The 26,992-nt window shown below is 43.6% G+C and overlaps 1 protein-coding gene across 1 annotated transcript in view; it reads left to right on the top strand.

Moving 5' to 3' along the window:
- LOC140543936 (heparan sulfate glucosamine 3-O-sulfotransferase 3B1-like) overlaps positions 1-26,357 on the top strand; it is a 26,601-nt gene extending 244 nt beyond the window's left edge. The window contains exons 1-2 of the mRNA XM_072667259.1: positions 1-277; positions 25,456-26,357. The exon at positions 1-277 is cut by the window's left edge and continues 244 nt beyond it. Of these exons, the coding sequence (XP_072523360.1) occupies positions 1-277; positions 25,456-26,074 (896 nt within the window). The 3' untranslated portion in view covers positions 26,075-26,357. The remainder of the gene's footprint in view (positions 278-25,455) is intronic.
- The last annotated feature ends 635 nt before the right edge of the window (positions 26,358-26,992 follow it).

Raw genomic sequence — 26,992 nt, 5'->3', positions numbered from 1 at the left:
ACTACGACGGCGGCAGCGAGAACAACGTCATCAACAATCCCGAGAACCACGCGGAGCAGCCCGGCGTCGGAGACCCGGAGCGCAGCGCGAGCGCCCTGTCCAGCCTCGCGAGCGGCGCGGGATTCAGGCGGCTGCCCCAGGCCCTTATCATCGGGGTGAAGAAAGGAGGCACGCGCGCGCTGCTCGAGTTCCTGCGCGTGCATCCCGACGTCCGCGCGGTGGGAGCGGAGCCGCACTTTTTCGACCGGAACTACCAGAACGGACTGCAGTGGTACAGGTACACAGCCCCCCCCTCTATCACTAATGTTCAGAACGGGCTCAGAACCGGACTGCAGCGGTACCGGTACCGGTACACACTCCTCTGTTATTATTAATAATAATATCTATATTTATAATGGAGCTATTACACACTTTATTATTATTATTATTATTATTATTATTACTATTATTATTATTATTGTTACCAGTGCGGACAGTTAATCGTTATTACTACTTTATACTACGTTATAACTATTTATTAATTTAAATATTAGCGTTATCGGGCCGCTATTATTATTAGTAGTATTGTAATTAATATTAATATAGATTTAAAAATAATAATACTTGAATAATAATGTGCTGCAGGAAACTCATTGTTAGCTTATTATTACTATTACTTTTATTATTCATATTAATATTTAGTAGTATCAACTAATAGTATAACAGGGTTGCGTTCGTGCCATTATTAATTTAATTATTATTATTACTTCTGTACAAATTAGGGTCGTATTTATATATTTATTACTTACTTACGTATTTATTTATTTATTTATTTATTATGTATTTATGATAAATGACAGATTAATGCAGAACAAATGGAGTGTTTAAAGCTTCTCTCTAAGTCGAGCTCAGTAAACTCTCCTCAGTAAACTCTCCTCAGTAAACTCTCCTCAGTAAACGAGCTCAGGACTTTTTGGACTCTTTATTTTCTTCTTTAAGCCCAGTCTAAATAACCTCCACCGTTTCTGAACGCCTGTTAAGTCTTTAAATAAACCTTAAACCTGTTTCAACTCTGATCTGACTTCAGTCTGGGAGCAGCTCCGCGATCAGCCCAAACCACCTCAGTGTCCCGCCTTACAGTGGCCCGTTCCTCTAACCCTCTAATGCGCTGGAGACAGTCTGAACACCAGCGTCTCCTCCAGCCTTCATATACCAGCCTTCATATACCAGCCTTCATATACCAGCCTTCATATACCAGCCTTTATATACCAGCCTTCATATATCACCCTTCATATACCACCCTTCATATACCAGCCTTTATATATCACCCTTCATATATCACCCTTCATATACCACCCTTTATATATCACCCTTCATATACCACCCTTCATATACCACCCTTCATATACCACCCTTCATAAATCACCCTTCATAAATCACCCTTCATAAATCACCCTTCATAAATCACCCTTCATAAATCACCCTTCATAAATCACCCTTCATATATCACCCTTCATATACCACCCTTCATATACCACCCTTCATATATCACCCTTCATAAATCACCCTTCATAAATCACCCTTCATAAATCACCCTTCATAAATCACCCTTCATATATCACCCTTCATATATCACCCTTCATATACCACCCTTCATATATCACCCTTCATATATCAGCCTTCATATATCACCCTTCATATATCACCCTTCATATATCACCCTTCATATATCACCCTTCATATATCACCCTTCATATACCACCCTTCATATATCACCCTTCGTATACCACCCTTTATATATAAGCCTTCATAAATCAGCCTTCATATACCACCCTTCATATACCACCCTTCATATACCACCCTTCATATACCACCCTTCATATATCACCCTTTATATATCACCCTTTATATATCACCCTTCATATACCACCAAAAAAAAAAACTAAAACAAAGTTGTCATGAGGTTTTAATGCGACTCATGCAGTTTAGAAGATGTCTGTAGAGGTAAATCAGCTCTGAAATTACACCCAAGTTTAAAATGAGGGGAAAATGACGCCTGAATTTAGTCCCGTCCTGAAGACGGGCAGTTTTAGCCGCCGCCCTCTGTCGGCCACAGTGTGTCACTGCAGCTTGACTGGAAATGCGCTTCCACACTTAAAAATCTGAACTTTAAAAAAGTTTAAAAAGTGAAATTATTGAAAGGAAGTTTTCACGAAGACATGTGTGGATTTCTACAGCATGGGCGTCCTGTTAGAGGTCGTTTTCCACACTTTGAAAATGCTAAAAAGTCAAAGAAATGGTGAAAATGGGTGAAATTGGACTGTTAGACACTGTAATGTGCTGGACTAGTGTTGTGAGGAGCTGATAGGACAGTGTGACCTGACTGCTGGGGAAATTTACTTTATGTAAAATTAATTGAGGAGTTACTAACTTTTAGCGTAGTTAATAGTGTGAAATATTGTAATATTTGCTTATTATTATTATTTATAAATTTGTATTATTATCTGCTTGTTTATTTAGTGCAGTAGAAAGGGCGTCAGCAGCTGCGATAGTCTTTAACTTGTCATTAGAAGCTAAAGAAATTGATTACCTTACTTCACACCCTCATTTACTCACCCTCAATCCTCCTAAAGATAGACCCCTAGAAGTTTCCGCTAGTCTATAAAACCATGCTTTTTTATATGTTCATTTAATTTTGTAAGGGATTCATTTAAACTGGGACAAATTCACCGTTCAGCTGTTTCACATCTAAAACGATCTTGCGTGGAGTGTCCGAGTGTCCCTCTCTGTATTGTAAGGAAAGCACGGACAGGTTTATGTAGTGTGTGGGAGAAGTGTGTTATTGGAACCAAGCTGCTGTAGAGAATGAGACAGAGCCCTTCTGTCCTAAACCTGGTTTATGCTCTTGTCCCAGAAGTCTGGGGAAGCGATCTTCGTTGAGTTCTGAGTGGGAAAGAAGGCCCGCAAAGAGAAGCAACACTAGTAGTGAGAGCTGGGAGGTTAGTCTTACCCCGTTCGGGGACACTGGGGTAGTCTGGAGGGGCCTCAGTGCACCCGGAGAGCAGGCAGTGCCCAAAAGTAAGGAAAACAGCCCTGAAGGGAATTATGTAATAGCGAGCTAATTAAAAAGCGAAGCTTCTGGGCTACTACGGTAAACGGCGTTGTCTTTAACTGGATTCATGAACGTGTTCAAAGGTTTGTCCACTATTATACTAGAGGCCTCTTCTAATCCCTATTCTGCTTTTCCTGACTGTTATACAATCCATGATACCCCCTCTTTTAGAGGGTAGGTAGTGCTTCTCCCCCCTGCATCATGGTTCAGCACAGTGTGTGTGTGTGTGAGTGTGTGTGTGTGGTTGTTAAGGCCTCCGGGCTTCTGCTGCTGCTGATCCACCGAAATCCTCCCTCTATCTCACCCTCCAGCTTTCCTTTTCTGTTACGTCGTGAATAACAAAGCAGCTTCCAGCTAATGAGCTTTATTTTATGACAGCTTTGGGTTTCAATGCCTGAACATCTCAATTCAGAGCTAAACTTTAACTGCAGGGCTTTCAGATGTCCGATCAGCTGTCAGTTAACAGTTTCAGGTTAGGTTTTCAGTTTCGAGTTTCTCTTTCCTTGGAGATGTTCGCATCTTTTCTTCAGGGGAGTGGTCAGCTTTTGCGTGAACACATGAAAAACCGTGTCCATCTTTTAAAAGGTTCTAGAAGATGCTTTTTTCCACCAGAGAAGAAATATTTAACCAGGCAAAGAACCATTTAAAACATCCCAAAGTTTTTTGAGTCTCTGCACAAGCTGTGCCGTTACCAGGGAAAAAAACCCAAAAATACTTCAGTAGCCTCCTTTTTAAGTTAGTATAGTATCGTTTGGTATTGGACATGGGTGACCTTGTATCTCCATTTCTGCCGTTTTTCACTTTTTGATTGAAATTGTATCTGGCAGTTGTTCTTTACAACTTTTCCGAATTTCATGATGAACGGACCAATAGAAATGCTCCAAAATGACCTCGAATAAAACATTTCTACATTGACTTCAATTGAAAACTTTTAACTGTAGACATTTTTGCATGACAGGTTTTTGTGTCCCACTGTGTAAAATCCATTATGTCAACACAGCTAGTGCCCAAAAGTGAGGACCAGAAACACACACCCGTGTAGATGGGATACAGTTCATACATGTGGAAAAGATGTACACATTTGAATCAGGGAAATTCATCTTGGCAACGTTTCAGGAGTTCTGGGCGAGGCAGTGAACGGCTCTTTTATATGATCACGATTCTCTGTAGAGAAGCAGTAATGTAGGAGTAATGTAGTCTGCTGACACGGAAACTGAGCCGTGAACAGACGCAGTGTAACAGTTTCGTTACCGTTTGGTTTGGAGTACTAGAAGAATATGTCCATAACCCTCATTACGCTGAATCTGTGCCGCAGTGAAGGCGAGTTTATTGGCCTGTAGGACTGGAACAGGTTACTGTAACGCAGTCCAGCAGTTTGTGAGTCTTTGAGGTCAAAGAAATATTGAGTTTGTCACTGGTGCTCCTGTTCCTCCGAAACGTATGAGGTTAATTACAGACGAACCAGAATGACACAGTGCCGTGGGGTGCGTTAAACTTGGGGGGGGTGTTGACTGTTTTTCATTTAGAGTTTTGTGCGTGTACATGTATGTGACTGAAAGGGTGTGCACGGGCCTGTGTGTGTTATATGTGAGGTGTGTGCATGGATGTGTGTGGGTGTGTGTCCTAATGTAGGGTTTACTTCCCATATATTTATATAGTCACTCTAAAGTTTAGACACACAAAAACTTTATATCTACAGTTTGGCTGTTTTTCACTTTTTGACAGATCTTGAATCTGTCATTTATTTTTCACAGTGTGTCACAAATTCATGATAAATGGACCAATAGAAATGCTCCAAATGTTCCATTGAAAGTTTTTTCCTTCTCCTGTTGCCATTTTGTTGGCCTTGTGGAAGTTTAATGGAAATAAATAGACATTTTAAAATTTTAGAAACTTTAGAAAACTAAAAATAAAATCCATTGGTCTACTCATCATACATTTACCTTTATTTTGACACAACTGCCAGATTTACCTTATGCCACAAAATTGAAAAATTGCAGAAATGACAATTGTAATATTGTAATATTGCCTTTGTAATATATAAATATAGATATAGATATCACTACTGTCCAGTGAAAACTGTGTATCTCCATTTTTGTCTGTTGTTATTAGTTTTCTCCATGGTTTGAACCCTGTTGCTGCTTGTAAATAATTCTGGATAAATGGCCTAATAGAAATGGTCTAAAATTAATTTTAGAAACTTATTTTACATTGACTTTTATTCAGAGTTAAGAACATGTTTGCCTTCTCCTGTAAAGTCTGCCCCTGTTCAAATTACACAGATTATTATTTTACTCCACTTCTACTCAGATTTACTGTTAACTTGTGTTATTTTTTTGTGTGTATTGGTAATAGTTTGTTTTAATAAATTTTTATTGATGATGTTATCAAATCATATCATTTAAAAATAAAAGGAATATAAACCTTATTTATATTCCTGGACAAATGCTTTAGGCACTTGAGATAAAAACATAAAAAATCAGCCGATCTACTGATACAGATAACATTGATTTATTCCAAAGCTTTCCTTAAGGAGCCCAGTATTAACTGTAGTTGCTTGTATCCAGAACCTGGTTTTGGTTCTTCTAAATAGCTCAAAAGATATGAACTACTTTAGTTTTCACTCAATTTCTGCTTAATCTTTACTGAGTTTGTGTTTATTTGCATTCATTCGAATGGAGACACTCTTCTTAGCCTAATAAATGGTTTGTTTAGGTGTGCGAGCCCATTGTGTGGTACTGTATGTATGTATGCATGTATATGTAAGTGTGTTTGTGTGTGTGTATATATAAGTGTGTGTGTGTTTGTGTGTGTCAGTGCTTTCTGGTACCGCTGCAGCTGCTTTGAGTTGACCATGTGTTGTCCTGCCGTAACTCTAGATCTGCTGTTTGGGTTGACGACACGACACACACACACACACACACACACACACACAAACCAAACACACACTCCTTTCCATTCTCTCACTTTTCTCTTTCTCGCGTCGTCCTCTCTGTCTTGATGCTCTTTCGCGTGAGTCTGGATCCGCTGGCCGCAGAGCGAGGGAGTGCGGAGGGGGAAGCCGTGAGGTCGAGACTCTTCTTGAGTGAGAGCTTCTTGCTCCCAGCTGCTGAAGTCGAATTACAGCTTTTCCTTGTAAAAGAACAGATAAACGAATGCGTGCTATAGAGCGCCAGGGCCTGTGACCCTTCTGAGTGTGAGTGTGTGTGTTAGTGGGTGTGGGTGTGTGTGTGTGTGTCACTGCACTGATTCCATATGGCAGACCAGCCCAGTGTTACGGAACACACGTCCTTAATGAAGTGTTGGGTTTGATTTCTCCAATGAAACGGAGAGTGAGGACAGAGACTGTTTAGAAAGGGAACGTCTCTAATGAAGCCATTGTAGATAGTGGAAGTGTGTGTGTGTGTGTCGGTCTGTGTGTGTTAACTACGGGCTGTGTCCACGGCCTGTCCCAGGCAATTCGGCTGCTACAGAGTGAGAGAGGACGTGACAGTTGTTATGCGGGGGTGAACGGCTGAATCTTTGGTAACATTTGGAAGCGTTTTAGCTGCTTTTTGGCGTCAGTGGGTGAAGAGGATTGGTTCTGCTGCTTGACTGAGCTGTTTAGAGAAATTATACAACCCTGTAAGGTGTGTGTGTGTGTGTGTGTGTGTGTGTGTGTGTGTGTGTGTGTGTGTGTGTGTGTGTGTGTGTGTGTGTGTGTGCATTGACGGGAAAGTGACAATACACCCAACATGCAAACTTTTCCGCAGTTTTTTCTCAACATTTTCATTTTGTCCCTGATAAAGCAAAACCTTGTATCTTCAAAATGGCAACTTTACAGGAGTAGGCGTTTCTGTTGGTCCACTCATCATCCATTCTGACCCAATGTAAAAACAACTGCCAGATTCACAGTATGTCCCAAAAACATGGCAAAAAAATGGAGAAACAAGGTTTTTGTGTGACCCGTTCGTAACTCCGCCTGGCACTAGCAGTGCTCCCGACACTTAGGAGAGCAAGGATTTCACACACGTCCCTTCCAGTACACACACAGCCAGCCACCGGGTCTCCAGCTAACAGCTGCCTGTGCCGAACAGCCTTGCTTAAGAGTGATAAGGTGTGCGAGAGCACCATCTACCCACTTGAAGCGAGGGCAGGGCCAATCGTGCTCTCTCAGACTCCGGCTACTGATGGCAAAGCGGCATGGCTCGGAATTCGAAATCACAACCCCTGGTGCATTCGATTGCTGAGATTCCACTCTGAGCCCCTTGTGTGACTATTTCCAGCTGTTTTCCAGCTGTTTTCTTTAGAAGTAGTGTTATCATGATACCAGTAATTACCCAGTAAAGTATTCCAATGCTTGGTTACTAAATAATACTGCACCCCCTCTTAGTAGAAGGCTCTTCAAGGGTTCTTCAGCATAAGATCCATGACTCAAAGAACCATTTGGTTCTTTACTTTGGCAAATGGTTCTTCTTTTGGTGGAAATCATCTTGTAAATGCTTTTTTTCATTTTTATTAAATAACCTTTGAAATGGTTCTACCCTCTTAAATATAAAGGTGCTACAAAAGTTTTTTTACGTGGTTTTCCTGAACTTTAACTAAACCTATTTTTAATTGTTTCACTGTAGGCTTAGCCTTCAAATATTTACTGGTTGGAATATGGATAATTATGCACAATTTTACAGTTTATTATTGTTATTATTATTATTATTATTATTATTATTATCATCTGTTTAATTAAATCTCTTTTGCATCAATGTAAAACTCTTCTAGCTCATTTAAATAAGTATATTCTGTGCATCTCTATTTGCAAGAGCATTTTGTAAGCCACACCACATTCACCAAATCTGGCATATAGCACTTTGCGAGCACTACTTCCTCGCACTGCTGTGACGGAAGTTAGTGAGTGCATGAAGGACTTTGTTTGATTTGTATAGCAGTTGTGACTGGGTCTACTTTCCGCCCTGCTTTTCTGTTTTGTGTGGTCTGTGGAAGGCCTTCATTTTGCTGCTCTCGCAGGTCTGTGCAGACCCTAATGATTTAATAAGCGGTTGAGTTCACCTCTCTGAGGTTCCGCCCAGGCTAAGTCTCCCTGTGTGTGTGTGTGTGTGTGTGTGTGTGTGTGTGTGTGTGTGTGTGTGTGTGTGTGTGGAGGAGATGAATGTTCTGGAAGCTCGGCTGCCGTGGATGACATAGTGTTAAGGAATGCTGAGATCTACTGGAGCAGTTTCTGGAGTCAAAGTGGCGCACCCTGTAACAGGACAGTGTGTCAATAAGGTCCAGTTTAATGGAGCTGTTTTTTATCATTAGTTGATCTTCATGCTATTATTAAGACGTTTCAGCTGACACAAGAAACATGATCGACATTTAAAAGTCATGTATTTTCCCTCTAATCATGAATTCTGAAGGTCAAGAGATACCAGTACAACACAGTAGAGAAACAGCACACTATAAGGAGTGCGCTATACGTGCAGGTGCTAATTTTGCAACGCTTACACTCTAAGAATAGAGGTGCCTAAAATAGCTCTTGGGAGTGATGTCGTAGAAGAAGCACTTTTAGTTCCTTAAAAAACATTCACTGGGTGGTTCTTCAAAGAATCATTTGCAAATCTGAGATGTTTGAGTGCGAAGAACCTTTTAAAAGTTTGAAGAACCTCCTCATAACATGGCGGCTCTGTTCCTATTCGATGTTTCTCCTAGAACTGTAGATTCAAGCCAAGATCCTTTATTTAAAAAGTGAACTGTGGGCTTTGTGGACGTTCCTCTTGAATCTGCTGTTCAGCATTCTGAAACTGTGATGGATGAACAGATTGTTTCCAATGTCCCGAAATACAGCGGCAGTTGAGATACATCCGGGAGGTGAACTCAACCATTTATTAAATCAATAAAGTCTGTGCAGATCTCCAAAAGCAGCAAAACCTTGGCCTCGGACAGACCACACAAAACAAAACCTAAAAGTAGATGCAGTTATAATCGCCATCGTAGCAATGGGCCTAGTATTCCCTAGTATCTTCCTCAGAAGTTTCTTATATTTGTTCTGGAGAAAGTCCTAATGCAAAGTCATGATGCAGATGCAGAGCTCTGCTCTTATAATGATGGATCTCATTGTCCTTGTAAACTGAAGACATCCCAAATAAGAAAACACTAGTGGTCAGAATCTTTGGAAAAGCTGCTTGAGTGGGCTTCAAGAACGTTTTAAAAAATGTCTTTATAAGAGTGGTTGGTGAATGAGGCCCAGTGTGAAGAACGAGTACTGACAGCTGTTAAAACCCCTGCATTCAGAGCCCATCTTGTGTTGTGTTATATGCTAAATGATGGTTTTCTGTAAATGACACCTATTGAATGTTCTTGCAGTAAGAGAAGGCATCATGAAGTACAGCTCCAGCACTTTTATGGCAGCACTTGAGATATTAACAGTTGTCCAGTTATACCCCAGAACCCAACTGTTATCGTGTTGCCTTTTTTCAGCCACCTCGGATTATGGTCAGTGTCGGCCTTGCTTCCAGCGTGCGGTCAAAGGTCAGCTTTCTGCTAAAAGCATTAAAGAAACCTCCCGCATGGAACAGTGTGCCTAGTGTGCACTTCTGAGTGCGCACTCCCCGAGTCCATCTTGTGATTAAGGAGGAGTTAGCAGAACACCGGACCGTCGGTTAGACTCTGCTGACAAAAGGGACAAGCGAAGCTTTGTCCTGCGAGGTTGTGGGCTGGCTAGTGGAGGGGGGGATGTTTGAGGGGGGTGTTCTGGAGAAAATCCCGTTCCGCTATCTGACTCAGGAAGCGTTTGGAAGTCTGTCACTTGAAAGTTCTTATCTATAGAGTACCCCCCTCCCTCCCCGGCCCCCTGCCACCTCGCCCAGACGAGCATCTCCATCCGTGGCAGGGCCCATTCTGGACGAATGCCCGCGCTTTTATCCTCGCGCTCCAGGGATGCTGGGTCTCCGTGTAGGTGACCCGTACACATGCTGTTGCCGCTGACCCCCCAGCTTTTCCACTTCCTGCCTCTCTAAAGCGAGGGGCCAGTCAGGCTACGTCATGCTAGCTGAAGAAAGAGCTGGAAAAGTACAGAGAGAAGCGTCAGATTAAGGCTTCGGAAGAGGCCAGCTAGGTGTAAACAAGGTATGAAGGACTAGCAAGACGTAGCCTAGCAGTTCTACGCTTTAGCCTAGCTGGATCCTGCTTGCCTAAGCTCGCCTTTTAGCTAGCATGAGACGTTACTGCAGGACTTGAGGTTGGGTTTGGGACGACTATACATTGATCAGCGTGTAATGTTTTTTAAGGGATCCGTGGAGGACGATGATTACTCTTCACGGCCACACTCGCACAGTAATGACCGAAGCCTGGGTGGATCCTCAGGGAGTCTAATGTATTGATTAGTTTGGGCTGTGGTAGGTGGTGTTTGTTGGCCGGTCAAATGCTCTTTGGCCAAGGGTCAGTTCAGAGTCTGTTGTGCAGCACTGCCTCTGTAAAGACCATCTGTACAGCAGGTGAGGCTTGTCAGAAGCCCATCACGCATGCATTTACCCACCCGCACACATGGGAAATGAATGTTGTAATTATGTTCTTTCACTAGGATATTTCTTGCAGTTTTCTAGGCAGGCTGGTCATAATGAGATTTCGGCCTCAGTTATAAAGGCTGCAGGAATATAACAAAGTATATAACCCAGTATCCTTTCTTAAATTACAATCGTCATAAATACAACCCAAACGACAGCAGTTTTATTTAGCTGGTCATAATTTAGTCTCAGTTTAACATCATATTTAACCGCTTATCTCCCCTGAATAATAACCGTAGCCACTGGAAGTAGAACCTAATTGGGTGTATTTCTCTCAGCCTTTTGCAGTTTTTATGGCTAATCATAATGAGATTTTGGTCTCAATCCTACATATGTAATAAATTTGCATCACATATAAGCTCTTATCTCTCTTCAATAATAAATGTATACCAGAATTAGAGCCTGAACTGGGGCATTTCCAGCGTTTTTTTTATGGTTAGTTTTAAATGCCTAACCATAATGAGAATTTGCTCTCATTTCAATGTAACAATTCAGCATCAGCAGTTCCTAGCAGACGTGCCCAGTTTTCAATGTTAAATGGACTTCCTATACCCAGCTGGAGCTGAACCCTGACCGCTGAGCCATTGCAGTGGTCAGCAGGTTGACATCCTCCATTGAAAGGCTCGTTTCGGTGCTCGCTGGGCGCATTCAAAGCGCTGCTTCCCGACCATGCTTTAGTGTTGGCTAAACTGCTCAGCACCTTTCTGACCAATGGATTATTCTCCTTTGTCCCGGGCCTCAGCCCCGTCGCCGCCCCTCTCCACCCCCAAGCAGCCCATCCCCAACACCTCTTTTATCAAGCAGCTACTCTCCTCTTTAGTCTCTGCTATTGCTTTCTCTGTCCCTTTCTTTCCATCTCCTCCCACTATCTTCTTGTTCCCCATGCCTTTCTTTCCCACACACATATAGGTCTACACACGGTGAACGTTCAGCCGCCTAAATGGGAGGAAAAGCGCACTTTCCTCAGTAGCTGTAAAGAAATATAACAAAGTTTGGAAAGTCAAGAGCTGATTTCTAAAAAAAAAAAAAAATTGTTCATCAACCAACCCCCACCTGCAATTATTAAAGAGAAAAAGAGAGAATTGTGGGTCCCTTTAGATCCCTTTACATCCAGTCCTGCTTCTAAAGAGCTACTGTTTATCCTCCAGCAGACATTAGTACCAACACCAATCTACCCCACCCAATGCATCTGATGTAGTCCTTCAGATGTTCTTCATGAGCTGAACGAGATGAGTTGCAGCTTCTCCAGTAGTAGCCTTCATGACCACTGCTTTAGACCAGGTTTGATGATTTCCCTTAATACATACCTTCTAATATAAGCAACTAACTAATGAGTGGAATCATAAGTGTCAAAGTTGAGTAGAGTAACCACCAAATTCTGCTGGACATTCACACTCCAGAACCAGAAGCAATGACCAGACTGGTTGAGCGGATTATGCTGGGATATAAATGACTTCAAGTTTTTACAGTGCCATATCCCAGCATGCAAAGTTTTTTTTTAAAAGCCCAATGATGTGCTTTGTTGAGAGTTACTTCAAAGGAAATCTGTCCTGGTTAATGAAGTAGCTCATTAGTGGTGTTTGAGGCAGGGTTGGTCCAAAAAGCTCCTAAAAAGCTCCTAAAAACGTGGCCAGTATTTCCGTATGTGTTATTTCATAGTCATGAAGCCTTCGTCGTAATTCTGAAAAAAAGGTACAACTGAGCAAAAGTCAGCGTCCTTCCCACTAGTCCTGCAAGAGGAGTGCAACAGTCTCGTACTTGTTCCTCCATCATGGAGAAGGTGGCTTTCAAGCCCTCAGTGCCCGAAAAGTGTCCCTGCTAATGGCCTCTTGCTGTTTTGGTCAGCACAGAGAGAAAAAGCCCCCTTATTTCCCCTGCCTAAGCTGGCATGACCTTACCACAGGGGTGAACAGAGCATGGACAGACTAGGAGCTGGAGAAAAGGGGCTTTCAGCCCCCAAATTACTGCCGGCTAATTGCGAAATGGGATGGCCTGCGGAGAGCAGCGCAGTAGAGAGCTGCTGAGGTGGTCATCCATTGAGGAGCTTCTGGCCCTGCCACAGAGGGGGATGAGAAGATGGTCACTGCAGGCCTTCACCTCCTACCGAAGGAAGAGATAAAGAACGACGGGACGGGACAGAAACCCTGTGTCCGTTCCTCGTGTTTCTCTACCCCCTGGTGATAAATGTTTTTCTAACCCACGAGTCACACACACATTGCGCACACGCAAGTGCACAATGGACGAGGCGAAATTTAGAAACGTGACAGTACTTTCCACTGTTCTCCGTTCATTCATTCCTTCCTTCCTGGACAACCAAAAGGACACACTTACAGGCAGCGGGCATTTATTCACTCTTCGCTCTCGGGCTCTCTCTCTCTCTTGCTTTAGGAAGCTGTTTATGTATTCCCTGAGGGAGGACAATGAGCAAGGAGAAGGGAAAGTGAAAGAAAGGACAGCTAGCTTGCAACCCCCACCACCCCCTCTGTTTTCAGTCTTTGTCCAGATGCCTGTGGAGAGGAGAGCGTGGCTCAGCTCCCACTGTATTAGCCTCTTTCAGAGTGAGGTGCTAGTTGGATGTTAGACAGTTCACAGTTCTCCTGTAGCCACTGGCGTCGGAAGGTCGTCCTCACGGAATCTGAATCACTTCCATGAATTGGGAAAATGATTTTCAGGAAATAAGTCTCTAAACCCATTACGATTCCTTTACAGTTCTTTTGAAGACCATTTAGTGAAAAATTAAAAATGTATTATGTGATTTTAATTTAATTTAGTTCATTTGGTACAATTCAGATTTTTTTTCACTTAAACTCAGTCGATGAAGGTCTTAGAAGGGCCTTCGGGACTTCACTTTTCGGATGTAGATGCAGTAATAGCATATTTATGTCAGTATTGCCAGATAATTGATCAAAATGATCAGCATCAGACAGCTGTTTCAACCATAGGGGTCCTGTATTGGGCCCAGACTTCAATTCCCCAGTAGTTTAGAAGTAATACCTTAAGATTAATATCTGAATATCGATCATCAAGGACTTCATAGATTCACTAAATCTATATTCATTAGGCTTTAGCATCAGTCCATAATGGATAATCATAATACTCATATTTTGATCCCATATTTGATGATTAATTGATTTGCCTGGATTGATCTCCAGAAGAGAGGCATATTTAGATGATACTGGACTACTTAACTATGATATCTGCATGTTATTCATTTTACTAGAAATAAATGTAATAAATGCTGATCCAGCATCCGTATCATGTAGATGATGAAAGCTATCATGTGCTTCCTCTAAGGCATATGATGTTGACCACCCCACTTTTTAATCTCTAGACAGCTCAGGCACAGGCCATCCTACCTACCCAGAGAGAACGAGGCCAATTGTATTCTCTGGACATCACCAGTGTTTAATTGCACCGGTGCAATCTCTCAACGATGGGGCCTACACTTAGACCACTGTGCCACTCAGGAGCCCTGTTCATCCCTGATTATTACCACACTAGTACCGTATAGGCAGCTGTTTTCATTTTGTGGGCTTCACTGGTGCCTCGTTACCTTACTATCTGTTTCCACTGTGAGGTGGGTTTACTCATCTCACAGTGAGTCGGCCTACTGAACTAATAAGTAGAGAAGCCCTGTGCTATTGCACGCAGCCTTAAAGTCCACATTACTTCACTTACATACACAGGGTGTTTACAGCAGTGTAGACGAGCTGCGTGTCTGCTGTGGTACAGCACTAACCATGCAACCGTGTTGGGGTGTGGATGTGTGTGTGTGTGTGTGAGATGAAGAGAGAAAGCAAGCGAAAAAGAGAAGTGAAAGGTAAAGCATTGGGGAGAAGGGGAGACCCCCTAAGGTTTCCATTAACCCCTGCAAGAAAAGAACAGACAATTAAGGGAACACACACACACACACACTCACACACATACACACATATACACACACACAGTGTTGATGTGCTTGCAGTAGCACAGCATGAATGAAGCTCCAAGGCAACAGAGCGTGTGTGTCTATGTGTGTGTGTGTGTGTGTGTGTGTGTGTGTGTGTGTGTGTAGCCCAGGGCCTGTTACCCCTTTTGTGTCTTCACTCACTCTTTTCTCTCCTTTCATGTGCGCTCATCGTTTTTTTTCTCACCCTCTGTTATCAAAAGGAGCGGATTTTAGAGTCTATAAATACTGAGACATTTCTGCACCTTTTTGTCCTTTTTTTGAAACGTGGCCTTTTGAGGGAGAAAAACAAAGGATAAGAAAAGTTTCCCCACTTTTGTCAGAACTGGGATCCGTTTCCATAAAGTAAAGTTTGGCTCAGATGGATCTGGTGGTGTAGTTTTGCTCACCACTATGCTTTTAGCTGAACGGGTTCTAGATAGATCCCCAAAAAGGGGGTTGGATCAGCAGTGGAGCCCTTTGTCCCGGCTAACAGAGAGGGTTGTAAGTTTGTTAGAATGTTTTTTTTTTTTTTTTTTTTTTTTTTTTTTTGAAGAACATTTAGTGAAAATTCAATTTTTATTTCATTTAATTAATTTGGTACAATTCCAATGGATGAAGGCTTTAGAAGGGCCTTCAGGACTTCACTCTTCGGATGTGCAGTAACAGCAGAATTATGTCAGTATCAAAATTAACAGCATCGGACAGATGTTTCAACCCTAATTGATCCCAGACTTCAATTCCCCAGTTTCACAGAACCCACTAAATAATTCTTAGTAGTTATAGTAATATCTAATATATAAGGTTCATATCTGATGCTCTACGTTTGTTCGAATGTTTTTTAAAGGTTTCAGGAAGGTTAGCCTGTAACATCGAAAAAATTAAGGTTCTAGGAACATTCTGTAATCGCTCTGTGTTGTAATATGGGTTTAATATCACAATGTTATTAAAACGTTTCTCACACAACATTCCCAAAACTAAAAATTCTAAACATTAATACAACTCAAACATAATGACACTGATATCACACTAAAGGCCCGGTCACACTGCGGTTTTGCATTTCTCATGGGCGTGGCTACGATGTTTGTTTCATCAGAACTTATAAAAAAAAGAACAGATAATTACTATCTAATCCCACCTCCCAACTGACTGTGTACCATGCAGCCTCTCGCCTGTGTGCTATACTGTAAAAAACTAAAATAAATACATATATAAATATATGATATACTGATCAGCACTTCACTCCCTCTATATTGGCTCAGAAAGAAAAGGGTTTGCGGGTTTGAAGGCGAAACTTTGCTTGTTGCGAAACCCAGTGTGACTTCGCCTTGATATATAATATTTATAAAGTATTTGACATATTTTTTTATATTTTCCAAACTAAAGAATTTGAAGATTTGCTTAAATATACAATAGAATAATTATTAATTCATTTACGCTGATAATAAAAAAAGTTTAATTAATGAACTGTGAAAAGCCCAGTTTCTATTGTGAGAATAAACGTATAGATGTGACCAGAATGTTAAAAAAAGTGATATAGAACAGAGTATAGAACCATTTTTGTAAGAACCAAATACAAGCATACAGCATTTCCAGCAAGGAGAAGAACCATTAAAAAAGGCAAAGAACCCTTTAAGCACTTAAACCATTGCTCTTTTGCAAAAACCTTGTATCTCCAAAATGGCAGCTTTACATGAGAAGAAAAAAACCTGTTTAACTTTTAATGAAAGTCAAGGAAAAAAACTTTATTGGTCCATTCATCATAAAATTCTGGCAAAATTTGAAGCGCAGCTGCCAGACTTATATTACGGCACAAACGGCAGTACGAGGTTTTTGTGTGACAGCGACAAAATGGTTCTTTGAGTAATCCCGGTCCCGTACAGAATCATTGCCTTGGCTAAAGAGCTCTTTAAGCGGGTGGTTTTCCACACTGAATTGCTGCTGCTTTACTGAATTAGAGAGCTGGATGTTGCTATTAGCCATTTGTAAGTGCACTGGATTCGTAAGTGAACATCACGAGGCCCTATTACGTACATTACAGTGGCTTTAGTGACTCACTCTCGGGTCCCCTCTCAAGTCCTGTCGTAGACAAAGTGAAACGAGCCAAGCGGTAGTTTTGTTCTCGTTTGCTCCGTAGCATAGCTCGTTTCTCAAATGTCTCCTCACATCCACATTTTGTGGTTTTCGAACAGCTTGTCTTCCTGGCGCGGGCTGGGCAGATCTGGTTTCGAGTGGAACCGTGAGGCCTCTTGGATCCTGGACAGTGAAGAGAGAGAAAAGGGGAAGAAGGAGGCTGATGGAGAGGAGCGAAAACATTTGTCATTGGGCTTTTGATATTTATGACATCTTCTCCGAAATAACACGGGCTGGAAATCCGACCCAGATCCGACGTTTTTTTATTATATGTGCGTCGGATCGGATTCCCCTGGCAGAAACGGTTAACAGTGCAGCGAACTCTCACTCCTCGGCTGTAATTATCCTGTCTCCGATAGGTGCGGAGCTACCCGGTGCATCTAGGCGATCGTCCAAAACAACAAAGCGTCATGATGGCCTGAGGAGAGAACTGGGTGCTGCTGTCAGTCTTTCCGCATTAGCTGAGCAGTTTAATCATCATTGCTTTTGCTATCCGCATGCAATTTAGCTAATTATAGGCTGTTGGGAGAGAGAGAGAGATGAGAGAGAGAGGGAACTTGTGGCAGGGGGAATTCGTAAGCATCAGTTAAGAGGGGATACGGATGCTACGCTACGCTACGTTCAGCTCCACGTTGCTGCTCAGGAAATCCCCCCATGCTTAAAGCTCACCTGTCTTCAAAAGCACTTCAGCTGAGCAGGAATGTATGCCAGGAAAAACAGGATGCTTTTTTATGTGTGTGTGTGTATGTGTGTGTGTATGTGTGTGTGTGTTTGGGTTCAGAAGTGGGGGATTTGTGTCCCAGCTTTGAAAACGGGACTTTGAAGATCACTCTAAAGTCTTTGTGTCGTGCTATATGCAGGTTTTCTTTCCCTCCCGCCTCTCCGGTTGCCTGATAGGGCCGGCACACTGGAGGCCTGTTCTGTCGCTCTATTGGAATGTGAATGGAGTCTGTTAACACCCTGCACAAACACTCGGGGCAAACAGGCTTATCAGTAAGCCGCGGATTACTCGAGCAGGACAAACACCGGACCACAGGCTTGATGACCGCTAAGAACCATGGGGCCAGATTAGCGTGAATGGCCATTATCTGCCCGGGTCATTTTAGCGAGGTAATTAATGGAGGGAGATTGTGGACTGTACTGGGCCCCGGAGTTCAGAAACTCGAAGGCGCGCTTGAAAGTCAAGTGCGTGAGGTTTCGTTCCTGAAGTTGTCCAGGAAAGTTGGCGTTCCAGGCGCAGTCGGGCCTTGCTGGTCCTGCGACTCAACTGGCACAAATGGCTCGCTGTCAGCGTCGATCTTTTCGTTCTGTTTTCTTTCCCGCTGTTTAAACACAGCCATTATCTGAGGTTTCTTTTAATCCCTTTGTGGGTGGACGTTTATTTGAGCTGTTCTGCATCGTTTAGGTGTGGAGCTGTGACGGTCTTGCGCCTGGCACGGTCGGTTCGTCCATGCAATGCCACACTCCAGCCTGCAAATGGGTTCTCTCACCACTAGTGAGTTGTAAAAGATGTTTTCCTGTGAAATGATCTTTGGTTTGCAGTGATGTCCTTTTCGATGAATTGCCCAGCCCTAATTCAGCGCTATGTATGGGTTATAAAGTCTCCAAAAAAGTTGATTTTCGCATTACTCAGCAGTGTAGCATCCAAACTATTGGCCGATGCTGTAGATGTGTGAAGTTCATGCCTAAGAGAGAAAACACAGAGCCACTTCCCCCCTCCCACCCCTCAACCCCTTCATTTATGCATCTTTTATTTAGAGCACATGGCAGGTTCCTCGGAGTCCTGGCCATCCGTGCCCAGTAATTCCACTCAGCTGGCACGCCCCTCGGGCTGAAACTCGATGTGGCCGGTTGGACACCGAAGCGCGGCGGCCTGCTGTTTTATTTTAAAAAGCTGTTGTTTTTTTTTTTGCTAGGTGTTGAATAGCAGCAAATAAACCTGACGCAGCCTCTGGTGCAGATGCAGAGTTATTGAACTTGAGCGCTCAGTGATTTATGCACGCTATTATGCGCTTCTCACACAGACCGCTGTGGTTGCGAGCGAGTTTGTAAATGCATGCGAGTGCATGTGTATACGTGTGTGTGTGTGTGTGAGAGAGAGAGAGACAGAGAGGAGGAGAGAGAAAAGTGGCTGGAACTGTGGCTGGCAGAGCGCACCACATCACGGAGAGCCTGCGATCCTCTTTCAGATATCATCTGTCACTATACACACATTTCATAGAGCCTGTCTTTCTGCATTCACGTCTGTTCGGTGAGTCCTGTGTGCTTCCTTGGAGCAGACGGACTCCTGAGGCCCAAGCCAGGCTGCGGGCCTTCTGCCATTGGAAGCCCCTGCTGTTAGACAAAATATACACATTAACCAGTACTCACTGCTGCCTTCCTTCAGCATGGAGCCGTTGTAGTGAGAGCCTATTTGGCTAGACCATGTACATTATTCAAAATAAAGGTTCTACAAGAGGTTCTTTGAGCGGTGCCGTAGAAGAACCACTTTTGGTCCAATACGGAACCATTTTTGTAGTAGAGATAAGCTAAGAGAACCTTCTCAACCTTCTCTATTACTCTATTATTGTTGTAGCCCTTTATTTTTAAGAGTATGGGATGATTTTTCCATACCTTTCGTTTTGCTTTGGTCTGGTCCTGGAATACCTGGAGTAGACGATTTTGTATTAGAACCATAAATGAACCCCCTAGAAAACTACCACATCAGCAGGACAAGGGGCCTCCCGGACCAGGGCTGGGAACCACTGACCTAGAGGACCGATTTGGCCACCACTGACACAGGTACATCAGGCTTTAATCGACTCCGAAGGCATGACTGTCTGTCAGAAGTGTGTGAGTCAGTGTTAGATCTAGGACAAAGACAGGTCAGAGCCTCTGATCCTCCACATTCCTCCATTATTCATCCACACAGAACACGCTCTCCTAAAGAGGCTGTCTGAGTGTGCTACAGATAGGGTGACTGGACCTGTCAGAGAGGGACACACACTCACATACTTGAGGCAGGGAGACAGCCAGAGATTACACACACTCTCTCTCACACACACACACACACACACACACACACACACCTGAGAACGGGTCTAAGGAGGAAACCTATTACGTGTCTTTTACTGTATGTCAGGGTGAGGGTTACATGGCAAGGGTGAGTGAAGATACAGAGAGAGAGAAGCGGATCATAGTCTCATCAGTGTATAGATATATGGACAAAAGTATTGGGACACCAGCAAATTCACTGTTTCAGTTCTGTTGATCCCGCTTTGTTGATCCAGTCTGTCTACCGGTCACCACCCCACCTCATTCCCAGCTTCCCAGGTCATTCCAAAAAGTACCAGATGGAGCACCAACCATCTTTCCAGAGAACATAGTTACACTGCTCCAGAGCTCCCACCTCCAATATTAAATATTAAGATTCAACATTTATGCAACAGCAAGAAAAAGAGAGAGAGAATATGCGGTAATTATACTGATCAAACAAAGAGGACACGCACAGATAGATAGATACACACAGCGCACACTGCAGTAGCCTGGTCGCGGATGCAGGTTAAGAGGGGATGTCTGGCTTGCTTCACTCAGGAAATGAAGTGTCAGGAGGCAGTAAGTGGCCGCGTGCTGCTGGATCCATCCAGTCACAGCCCTGCATGAACCCTCAGCTAATACAGTCAGCCAGAAAGTGCTCGCCACCACCACCATCGTCATCACTACCCCACTACCCAGACCCTCAACTTGCCTTTTCTCTCACGGAACACCTCATACATACCTCTACACACTATCCTTCAAAAGTGCAAACACCTTGACTTCACTGTTACTTTTCTAATAGTTCAGAAAAAGAAGCTTAAATATTATTAACCCTACGATGGTCAGGCACCCTGTCCAGGAGAAGGGGGTTCTGCATTGCCTCTGGACCCACCCCTCAGTGCTAACAGGCTAAGTTGTACAAAGATCTTGGACCAGGGCTCACTTAAAAAATCTTAAAGAAACCCTCTGCCTTTATGAACATGCTCTCTGAGATTACAGTCGAGGCCAAAGTTTGCCCCATAAGGCCGCTGACCACAGTGAGATGTCTGAGGAAGCTACTAAGACTAATGACTAAAGACTAATAAAGACTCTTCCATTTTCTTAGCGCTGTAATTAGCAGAGTGGTTCTACTGGCAAAAGGGACGAGCACACAATTAAGTATAAAGGTCCACTGTGTAGCTTTAAACCTAAGTGAGTTGATTGTCGAGTGAAGGGGCATCTTGCCTTAATGAGACCCCTTAGTGATTTCTTCCGTCTTATCAAACAAAGTGGAGTTTCTTCCACCAGTAGAGGAATGAATGACAGTTCTATCATCTTTCTTTTCTCCTCCCTTTTTTGCCCTCAACCCCTTTACTTCAATGAGTAAGAGGGGTGGGAGAAGGGAAGTGTTTCACTGTGCCCTGCTTGGCCGGGTGAAGTGTCAATCAAACCCTTTAGATCTCGGTGTCTCTGCTAGCCTGAGGGTTAAGGGCGCTGTAATCAATAGCCTGATTATTGGAGAGAGGCCAGAGTGTGGGACCAGAGGGTAAGCATGCGGAGAACTCTATCTGGCTTTGAAAGTATCAGTCACACACCCCATCACTTCCATCACACACCGCAGTGTTGTCTGGCTGAATGCACTTTTAGTGCACCTGAGCGCTTTGAGGTTCTGGACTTTGTCTTCTTGGCCCTCCAGACACTGGACACGTGCACGGCTAAACTCATTTGCCGTGATTTTTGGCCTGTTTGACAGGTTTGACCAGCTTCCATACAACAGTTTATCTGGACAACGCTGAATTTAACCACTGAAGATTCATAGAATAGAGTAAGCACCAGTGCTCTTGGTCTTTCTAGGTTTGTGTGCCAGTCAAAAAGAGCCACAATGATGTCTTAGCCACTGTCCCTTAAAAGCTTGGTATGATATAAAACAGACAGAAGGTCACTGCGGTAGTGCTGAGGCTCACTTAAGCAAAAAAGCATCGTATCATTGAATCAAACAGGACAAGAAATGGGAAACAGAAGCAGCGATATAGAACATAACAGCGTTCTCATCCTCCTGTCCTTCTCTCTCTCACTCTCTCTCTCTCTCTCTCTCTCTCTGTCTCTCTCTCGCTGTCTTTATCTCTGCTGCACTGTCGAAAGAAGCTCTGGAAAGGCAAACCTCTGGAGTGCTTTATTGCTGTTTTTGAAGTTGCCATGTGAAAAAGAGAAGCCTGTTTTCTGTCTTATCTCTCTTTCTGGCATCTCTTTCAACTTGGAAGAGCCCTCGACTGCAAGAGGGCTGGCCAAGCCTGCTACTGAAAAGAGCAATCTTCAGCAGTTATGAGAATAAGCCTACACACAAAAACAAGTTGCTAGATTCTTGTCCCGGTTGTGATGTGCTGGTGGGGTTTTATTAAGTGCCACCCTAAACTTCACAGTCATGTCCCTCTAAATCAGTGGTTCTGGAGTGTCCCTGCCCTGCATATGTTGGTGTTTCCCTGGCTTGGGACTTTTCTAAATCTAAAAGAACAGCTAATTATGAATCCTTGGACGGAAACACTCAACCATTCTTACTCTTGCTAGTCTCACGTGGCTGGAAGAGTAGTCTGAAAAGGTGTAGAGGCCTGCCTTCTCCACTCAAGACAACTGGTACTGTTCCATGCTACAGGAAAAAGCTTATGTGGAGAATTAGCCTGCAAAAATGACACTGACCGAAAGTATAGAACCTACATTTCTGACCGATGTCCAAGTGAGAGATCGCTTCTGTGAAAAGACAACATGCCTCGGGCCGAAAACATTCAGATACAACGTGGCATGTCCTCTGACCTTGCCTCATCATTTGAGAAGAGTGTCCCCTCTTTTATCAGGCGAATCTTTCACGAGCTTGCCTATCCACTTTCTAATCCCGTGGTGAATAATTGATCGCAAGAGTATCTTAGCCTGCTCCGCTGGCAGCGTGCACCACCCGGCTGTGTGGAAGCCCTCCCCCAGAGGCACTCGAGCCACACACTCCACTTCAGGCTCAAGGGCTCTCCACAGCCTCTCTCGTTTCTTTCCCTCCTCAGCCGGGGCAGAAGTGCCCCACTCTAGCCTTCCCCCTTTCCCCTGGCCCTGCCATGGCCCCCATTCTCTCAGATCACTCCAGGACAATGCGCTGCTTGAAAGGAAGGAGTGGGGGTGGAAAAAAAGAGGGCGCCATGTCAGAGCGTTGCCTGTTTGCTGATAGAACGTCTGAAAAAGAACCACCTCATAAATCAAAATGGGCCAGAATGGGCATTGTTCCTGCGAGAGCTCACCCACTTGTCCTTCTCAACCCCCTTTTTCCTCTCTGAACTCTTCTTTTTCTTTTCTTTCCCCAGAACAGCAGAGGATGTTTTTTTCTCCTGTCCTTAATATCTTCATCTAGTAGCGCAAGTGATCGGGTCTTGTTTCAGTGCTCTATTGCACTCCATAACCTGTTAGTCTGCTGAATTCGAGGTTACTTTAGAGGTTAAATAATGACCATTAATGGATCCAGCATTTATTTCCATGTGATATTGTACTCATTTGCATCAGTGAGGTTGGAGGGTGGAGTGCGAGTGTATTGGTTTTGCTTGAAGTGGGGTGGTAAAACAGCTAACGTTGGCAATATCTCTCTCTCGCCTCATTAGCAACTCCCATACACACATTCACAGCCAGCTGTTCCCACTCCTCCTGATAATTAGTAATTAATAGTTAGTGTTCCCCTCGAACCGCAAGCTTACGAGCTGAGCACTAGTCATGCAACAAGTTTATATTTCCTGCAGACTTCTGTAAGGGCTCTATAAACAAATAAACCGCTGTTCTGCTTTAGGAAATTAAAGAGCGTCTCATCCGGAGCGCTAAACCACTCTCAAACAACAGCACAAGCCTGGGGTGCGATCTGACATGTTGCGTAAGATAGCGCTAAGCTAATCTGTTCATTTCGCCAGCCGATTAATGAGGTTTCGCCCATTTCCTCCCCCCTTCTCACTCCTCTTGTGAGACAGCAGGAATCAAGCTGATATTATCATAATTGGATCAGTGGCTGCCTCTTTTAAAGAAGCGGTGTATGCATATCTGCCAACAGACTCCCATTAAACTCGCTGTATCATCGCTCCACCTCGCTCTGCCTTCGGCTGTTCTGTCATCGGATGAGCTGCTTTGTGAGCTGGCTCTTCAGCGGTGGGACTTTTTCCACCTCGGGTCAATGGGGACGTTTCGCTTGGTCTGATAATCTATCTGAGAGGAAACAAACTCTTATCCTGGAGAGCAGCGTGCACCACTGCAGTGCTAACTCTAATGATGCCGTAGGCCCAGCAATCTCCACTCATAGGTTCGAGGCTTTCTCTAAAATTAACTAAGTTGGCATTGACTTGGCATGACCAGGCGTACCCTTTTCTGTTCTGTTCCGCGAAATCTCCAACCTCTAATCAGCAAACGCTTGCTCCTCACAACTTGTACAAATAGCTAGCCATTTACAAAGAGATTGCTGAGCAAGATAAATGGAATTGCGGGCTACTGAAGTGGGGAAAGCAGATACCGCTCGCGCATTGTTTGCTCCCTCTTGAAATGGAGTGTAGTGTTGCTTTCGCAGGGTGTAAACACGCAAAGCAGGATTACACCAGACGCTGACAGCCCTTTCTACAATGAGGTGGTAACTTAGCCTGGCCACTGACAACACCGCCTGATACCCCCGAGACAATAGGCCGACAAGTCTTATCTGTGTGTGTGTGTTTGCCGATACCCCGAGGGGGCTTATTGTCGTCCCGTAGATGTCTGAGTGGAATCAGCTACTCCAGCACTGAAATGAACGCAGCTTCAAAGGGAATTGGAGACTTCCTGGGTCTGTCAAACCCTTTTTCAGTGAAACACAGTCATGCATTCCCTGGGTGTTCAAAACAGGGTGTTCAATTGTGGGAGTAGTATGGATTTAGCAATTAGTACACAGCAAAAGTAGCAAAGTACAAAAGTAAACTGAAGGTTGACAATGACAAAAAGTCATGGCTGTCATTTTCTGTCATTGTGAATTCAGAGAAATTCACCTTCTTCTGCTGCACCAACGAACACGTGTGTACCTTTACATAGCAATGTGAGTAATGGGGGGGCTCATAGAAAGGCTCACCGAAAGGTCTGTCCTAGTCGCTCCCTTATCGCTCCACTATAATCCACTCTCCACGATCTGGCCCCTTTCTGAAACCTGAATCTACTTGGCACTTGTTCCATGTTCACTTTTCATTCAAAAAGAGTTGTTCTCAAATACCCCTTGATTATAGGGCTGCATGTAACCTATCCCTTTCACCCGCTACCCGCCTCAAGCCTGTTAGCAATGGATTTCCTTCCCTGAACAAGGCTGATAGACTTTCATCTGTAATGTGCATGATTATGAAAGGGCACAATAAGAGTGTAGCTAGCTCTCTCAGTCTCCCTGCTGGAAAGGGCCAATTAGCCTTTGCTCTGCTCTTAAGTGGTTAATAGCGTAAATAGCTCTGGCAGGATTTAGACTGAGTTGACCACACAAGACCATAACACAACACTTACATTGCTGACCTAAATGGACCGGATGTCCGATTTCTTTTTGTGTTAATAAATAATGGTCTCATTAGACTTCTAGTATTAGCGCTGGTATCATCTCAGTACCATGTACTCATGTCTAATTTAGCAAACAGTGCCAACTGCCACAATCCCTGACGTTTGGCTCTAAATTGTATTGCCGATGTCCACTGAGTGCCACATGTTCCATTTGTGAGATTTAATTTGACACCAGCCTTAACCTCACTTTCCTCTCTTGTCCTCAGAGACCTAATGCCGAAGACCCTGGAAGGTCAGATCACCATGGAGAAAACCCCCAGTTACTTTGTGACCCGCGAGGCTCCAGCCCGAATCTACGCCATGTCCCGAGAAACCAAGCTGATCGTGGTGGTGAGGGATCCAGTCACTCGGGCCATCTCGGACTACACACAGACACTGTCCAAGAGGCCAGACATTCCCTCCTTCGAGAGCCTGACCTTCAAAAACAGGACTACGGGTCTCATTGACACCTCGTGGAGTGCCATCCAGATCGGCATCTATGCCAAGCACCTGGACAACTGGCTTCAGTACTTCCCCATGAGCCAGATCCTGTTTGTCAGTGGGGAGCGCCTGATCAGCGATCCGGCCGGAGAGTTGGGTCGCGTGCAGGACTTCCTGGGGCTCAAGAGGATCATCACGGACAAACACTTCTACTTCAACCAGACCAAGGGGTTCCCCTGCCTCAAGAAGGCCGAGGGCAGCAGCAAGCCCCACTGCCTGGGCAAAACCAAAGGGCGGACCCACCCTAACATTGACCCTGAGGTAGTGCAGAGACTCAGAGACTTCTACAGGCCCTTCAACATGAAGTTCTACCAGATGACTGGACATAACTTTGGTTGGGATTGAAAGTGAAAAGAATACAAACACTCAAACCTATTTTCTTCTCTGTATTTCTATTGGCAAAAGATGTGATAATTGCTATATATATGTTAAATGTACAGAGATCTATTTTATAATAATTTATTTTTAATTTGTAAGCAATTAATTCACTAAGCTGCCTAACCATATTTGTACAGAGCATCTGGCCCACATTTACTTTTTGCTTTCCCAACATTCCACCGTTTTATTTTCTGTTGATTTGTCCACCCTTACGATAGGCAACTCATTTTGAATAAATGGTGCTTCCAAATGTTACTAACTCAATGACTGAATTATAAGTTGGACGAGAAAAAGAAAAAAAAACAAAAAAACAAAAGCACTGTGTTACGGGTACAGAGCGTTCACAGACCAATAGCAACAAATATCTTTTCCTGTTTTTTTTTTTTTTTTTTTTTTTTTTCTCGGTGAAGTTTAATTATCTCTGGTTGGAATTCAAAAAGATTGTGTTTTTTCATTGCAGTAGGTAACAGGCCATTTTGCACTTCAGAGGTTGCCTCTTTGCTGAATGATCCATGTCTAAATCCTGATTGACAGGTTGTCTACTTGGTAGAGCTTGTAGGCTGTCCAGCTGATCAGATGTCCCTTTCACTCAATAGTGGATGGATCAATAGCTGTAATTGGTACTCACGGTGTCATTCATGCTTAGGGTATGCCACTGACCTTTTACTGGCAGCAGGCAACAATGAATGGGCATTTCATGGATGGAGGAATCACATCATGAACAGCAGTGAGGCATGTTGACATTATGCTAATTGTATAATGCATCTGATCAGATTGATTAGATCTTTTTGCAGCCATTAAATTCCAAAAATTGCAGAGATTGCAGCTAAATTGAAGGCGCACCACTAAAGATCCAGTAAAATCTTTAGTACAAAGGCTATGTTA

The sequence above is a fragment of the Salminus brasiliensis genome, chromosome 22 (assembly GCF_030463535.1).
Source record: "Salminus brasiliensis chromosome 22, fSalBra1.hap2, whole genome shotgun sequence".
Classification (NCBI taxonomy): domain Eukaryota; kingdom Metazoa; phylum Chordata; class Actinopteri; order Characiformes; family Bryconidae; genus Salminus; species Salminus brasiliensis.
The sequence above is the reverse complement of the archived record's forward strand: the minus strand, read 5'-3'. Positions and strand labels throughout refer to the sequence as shown.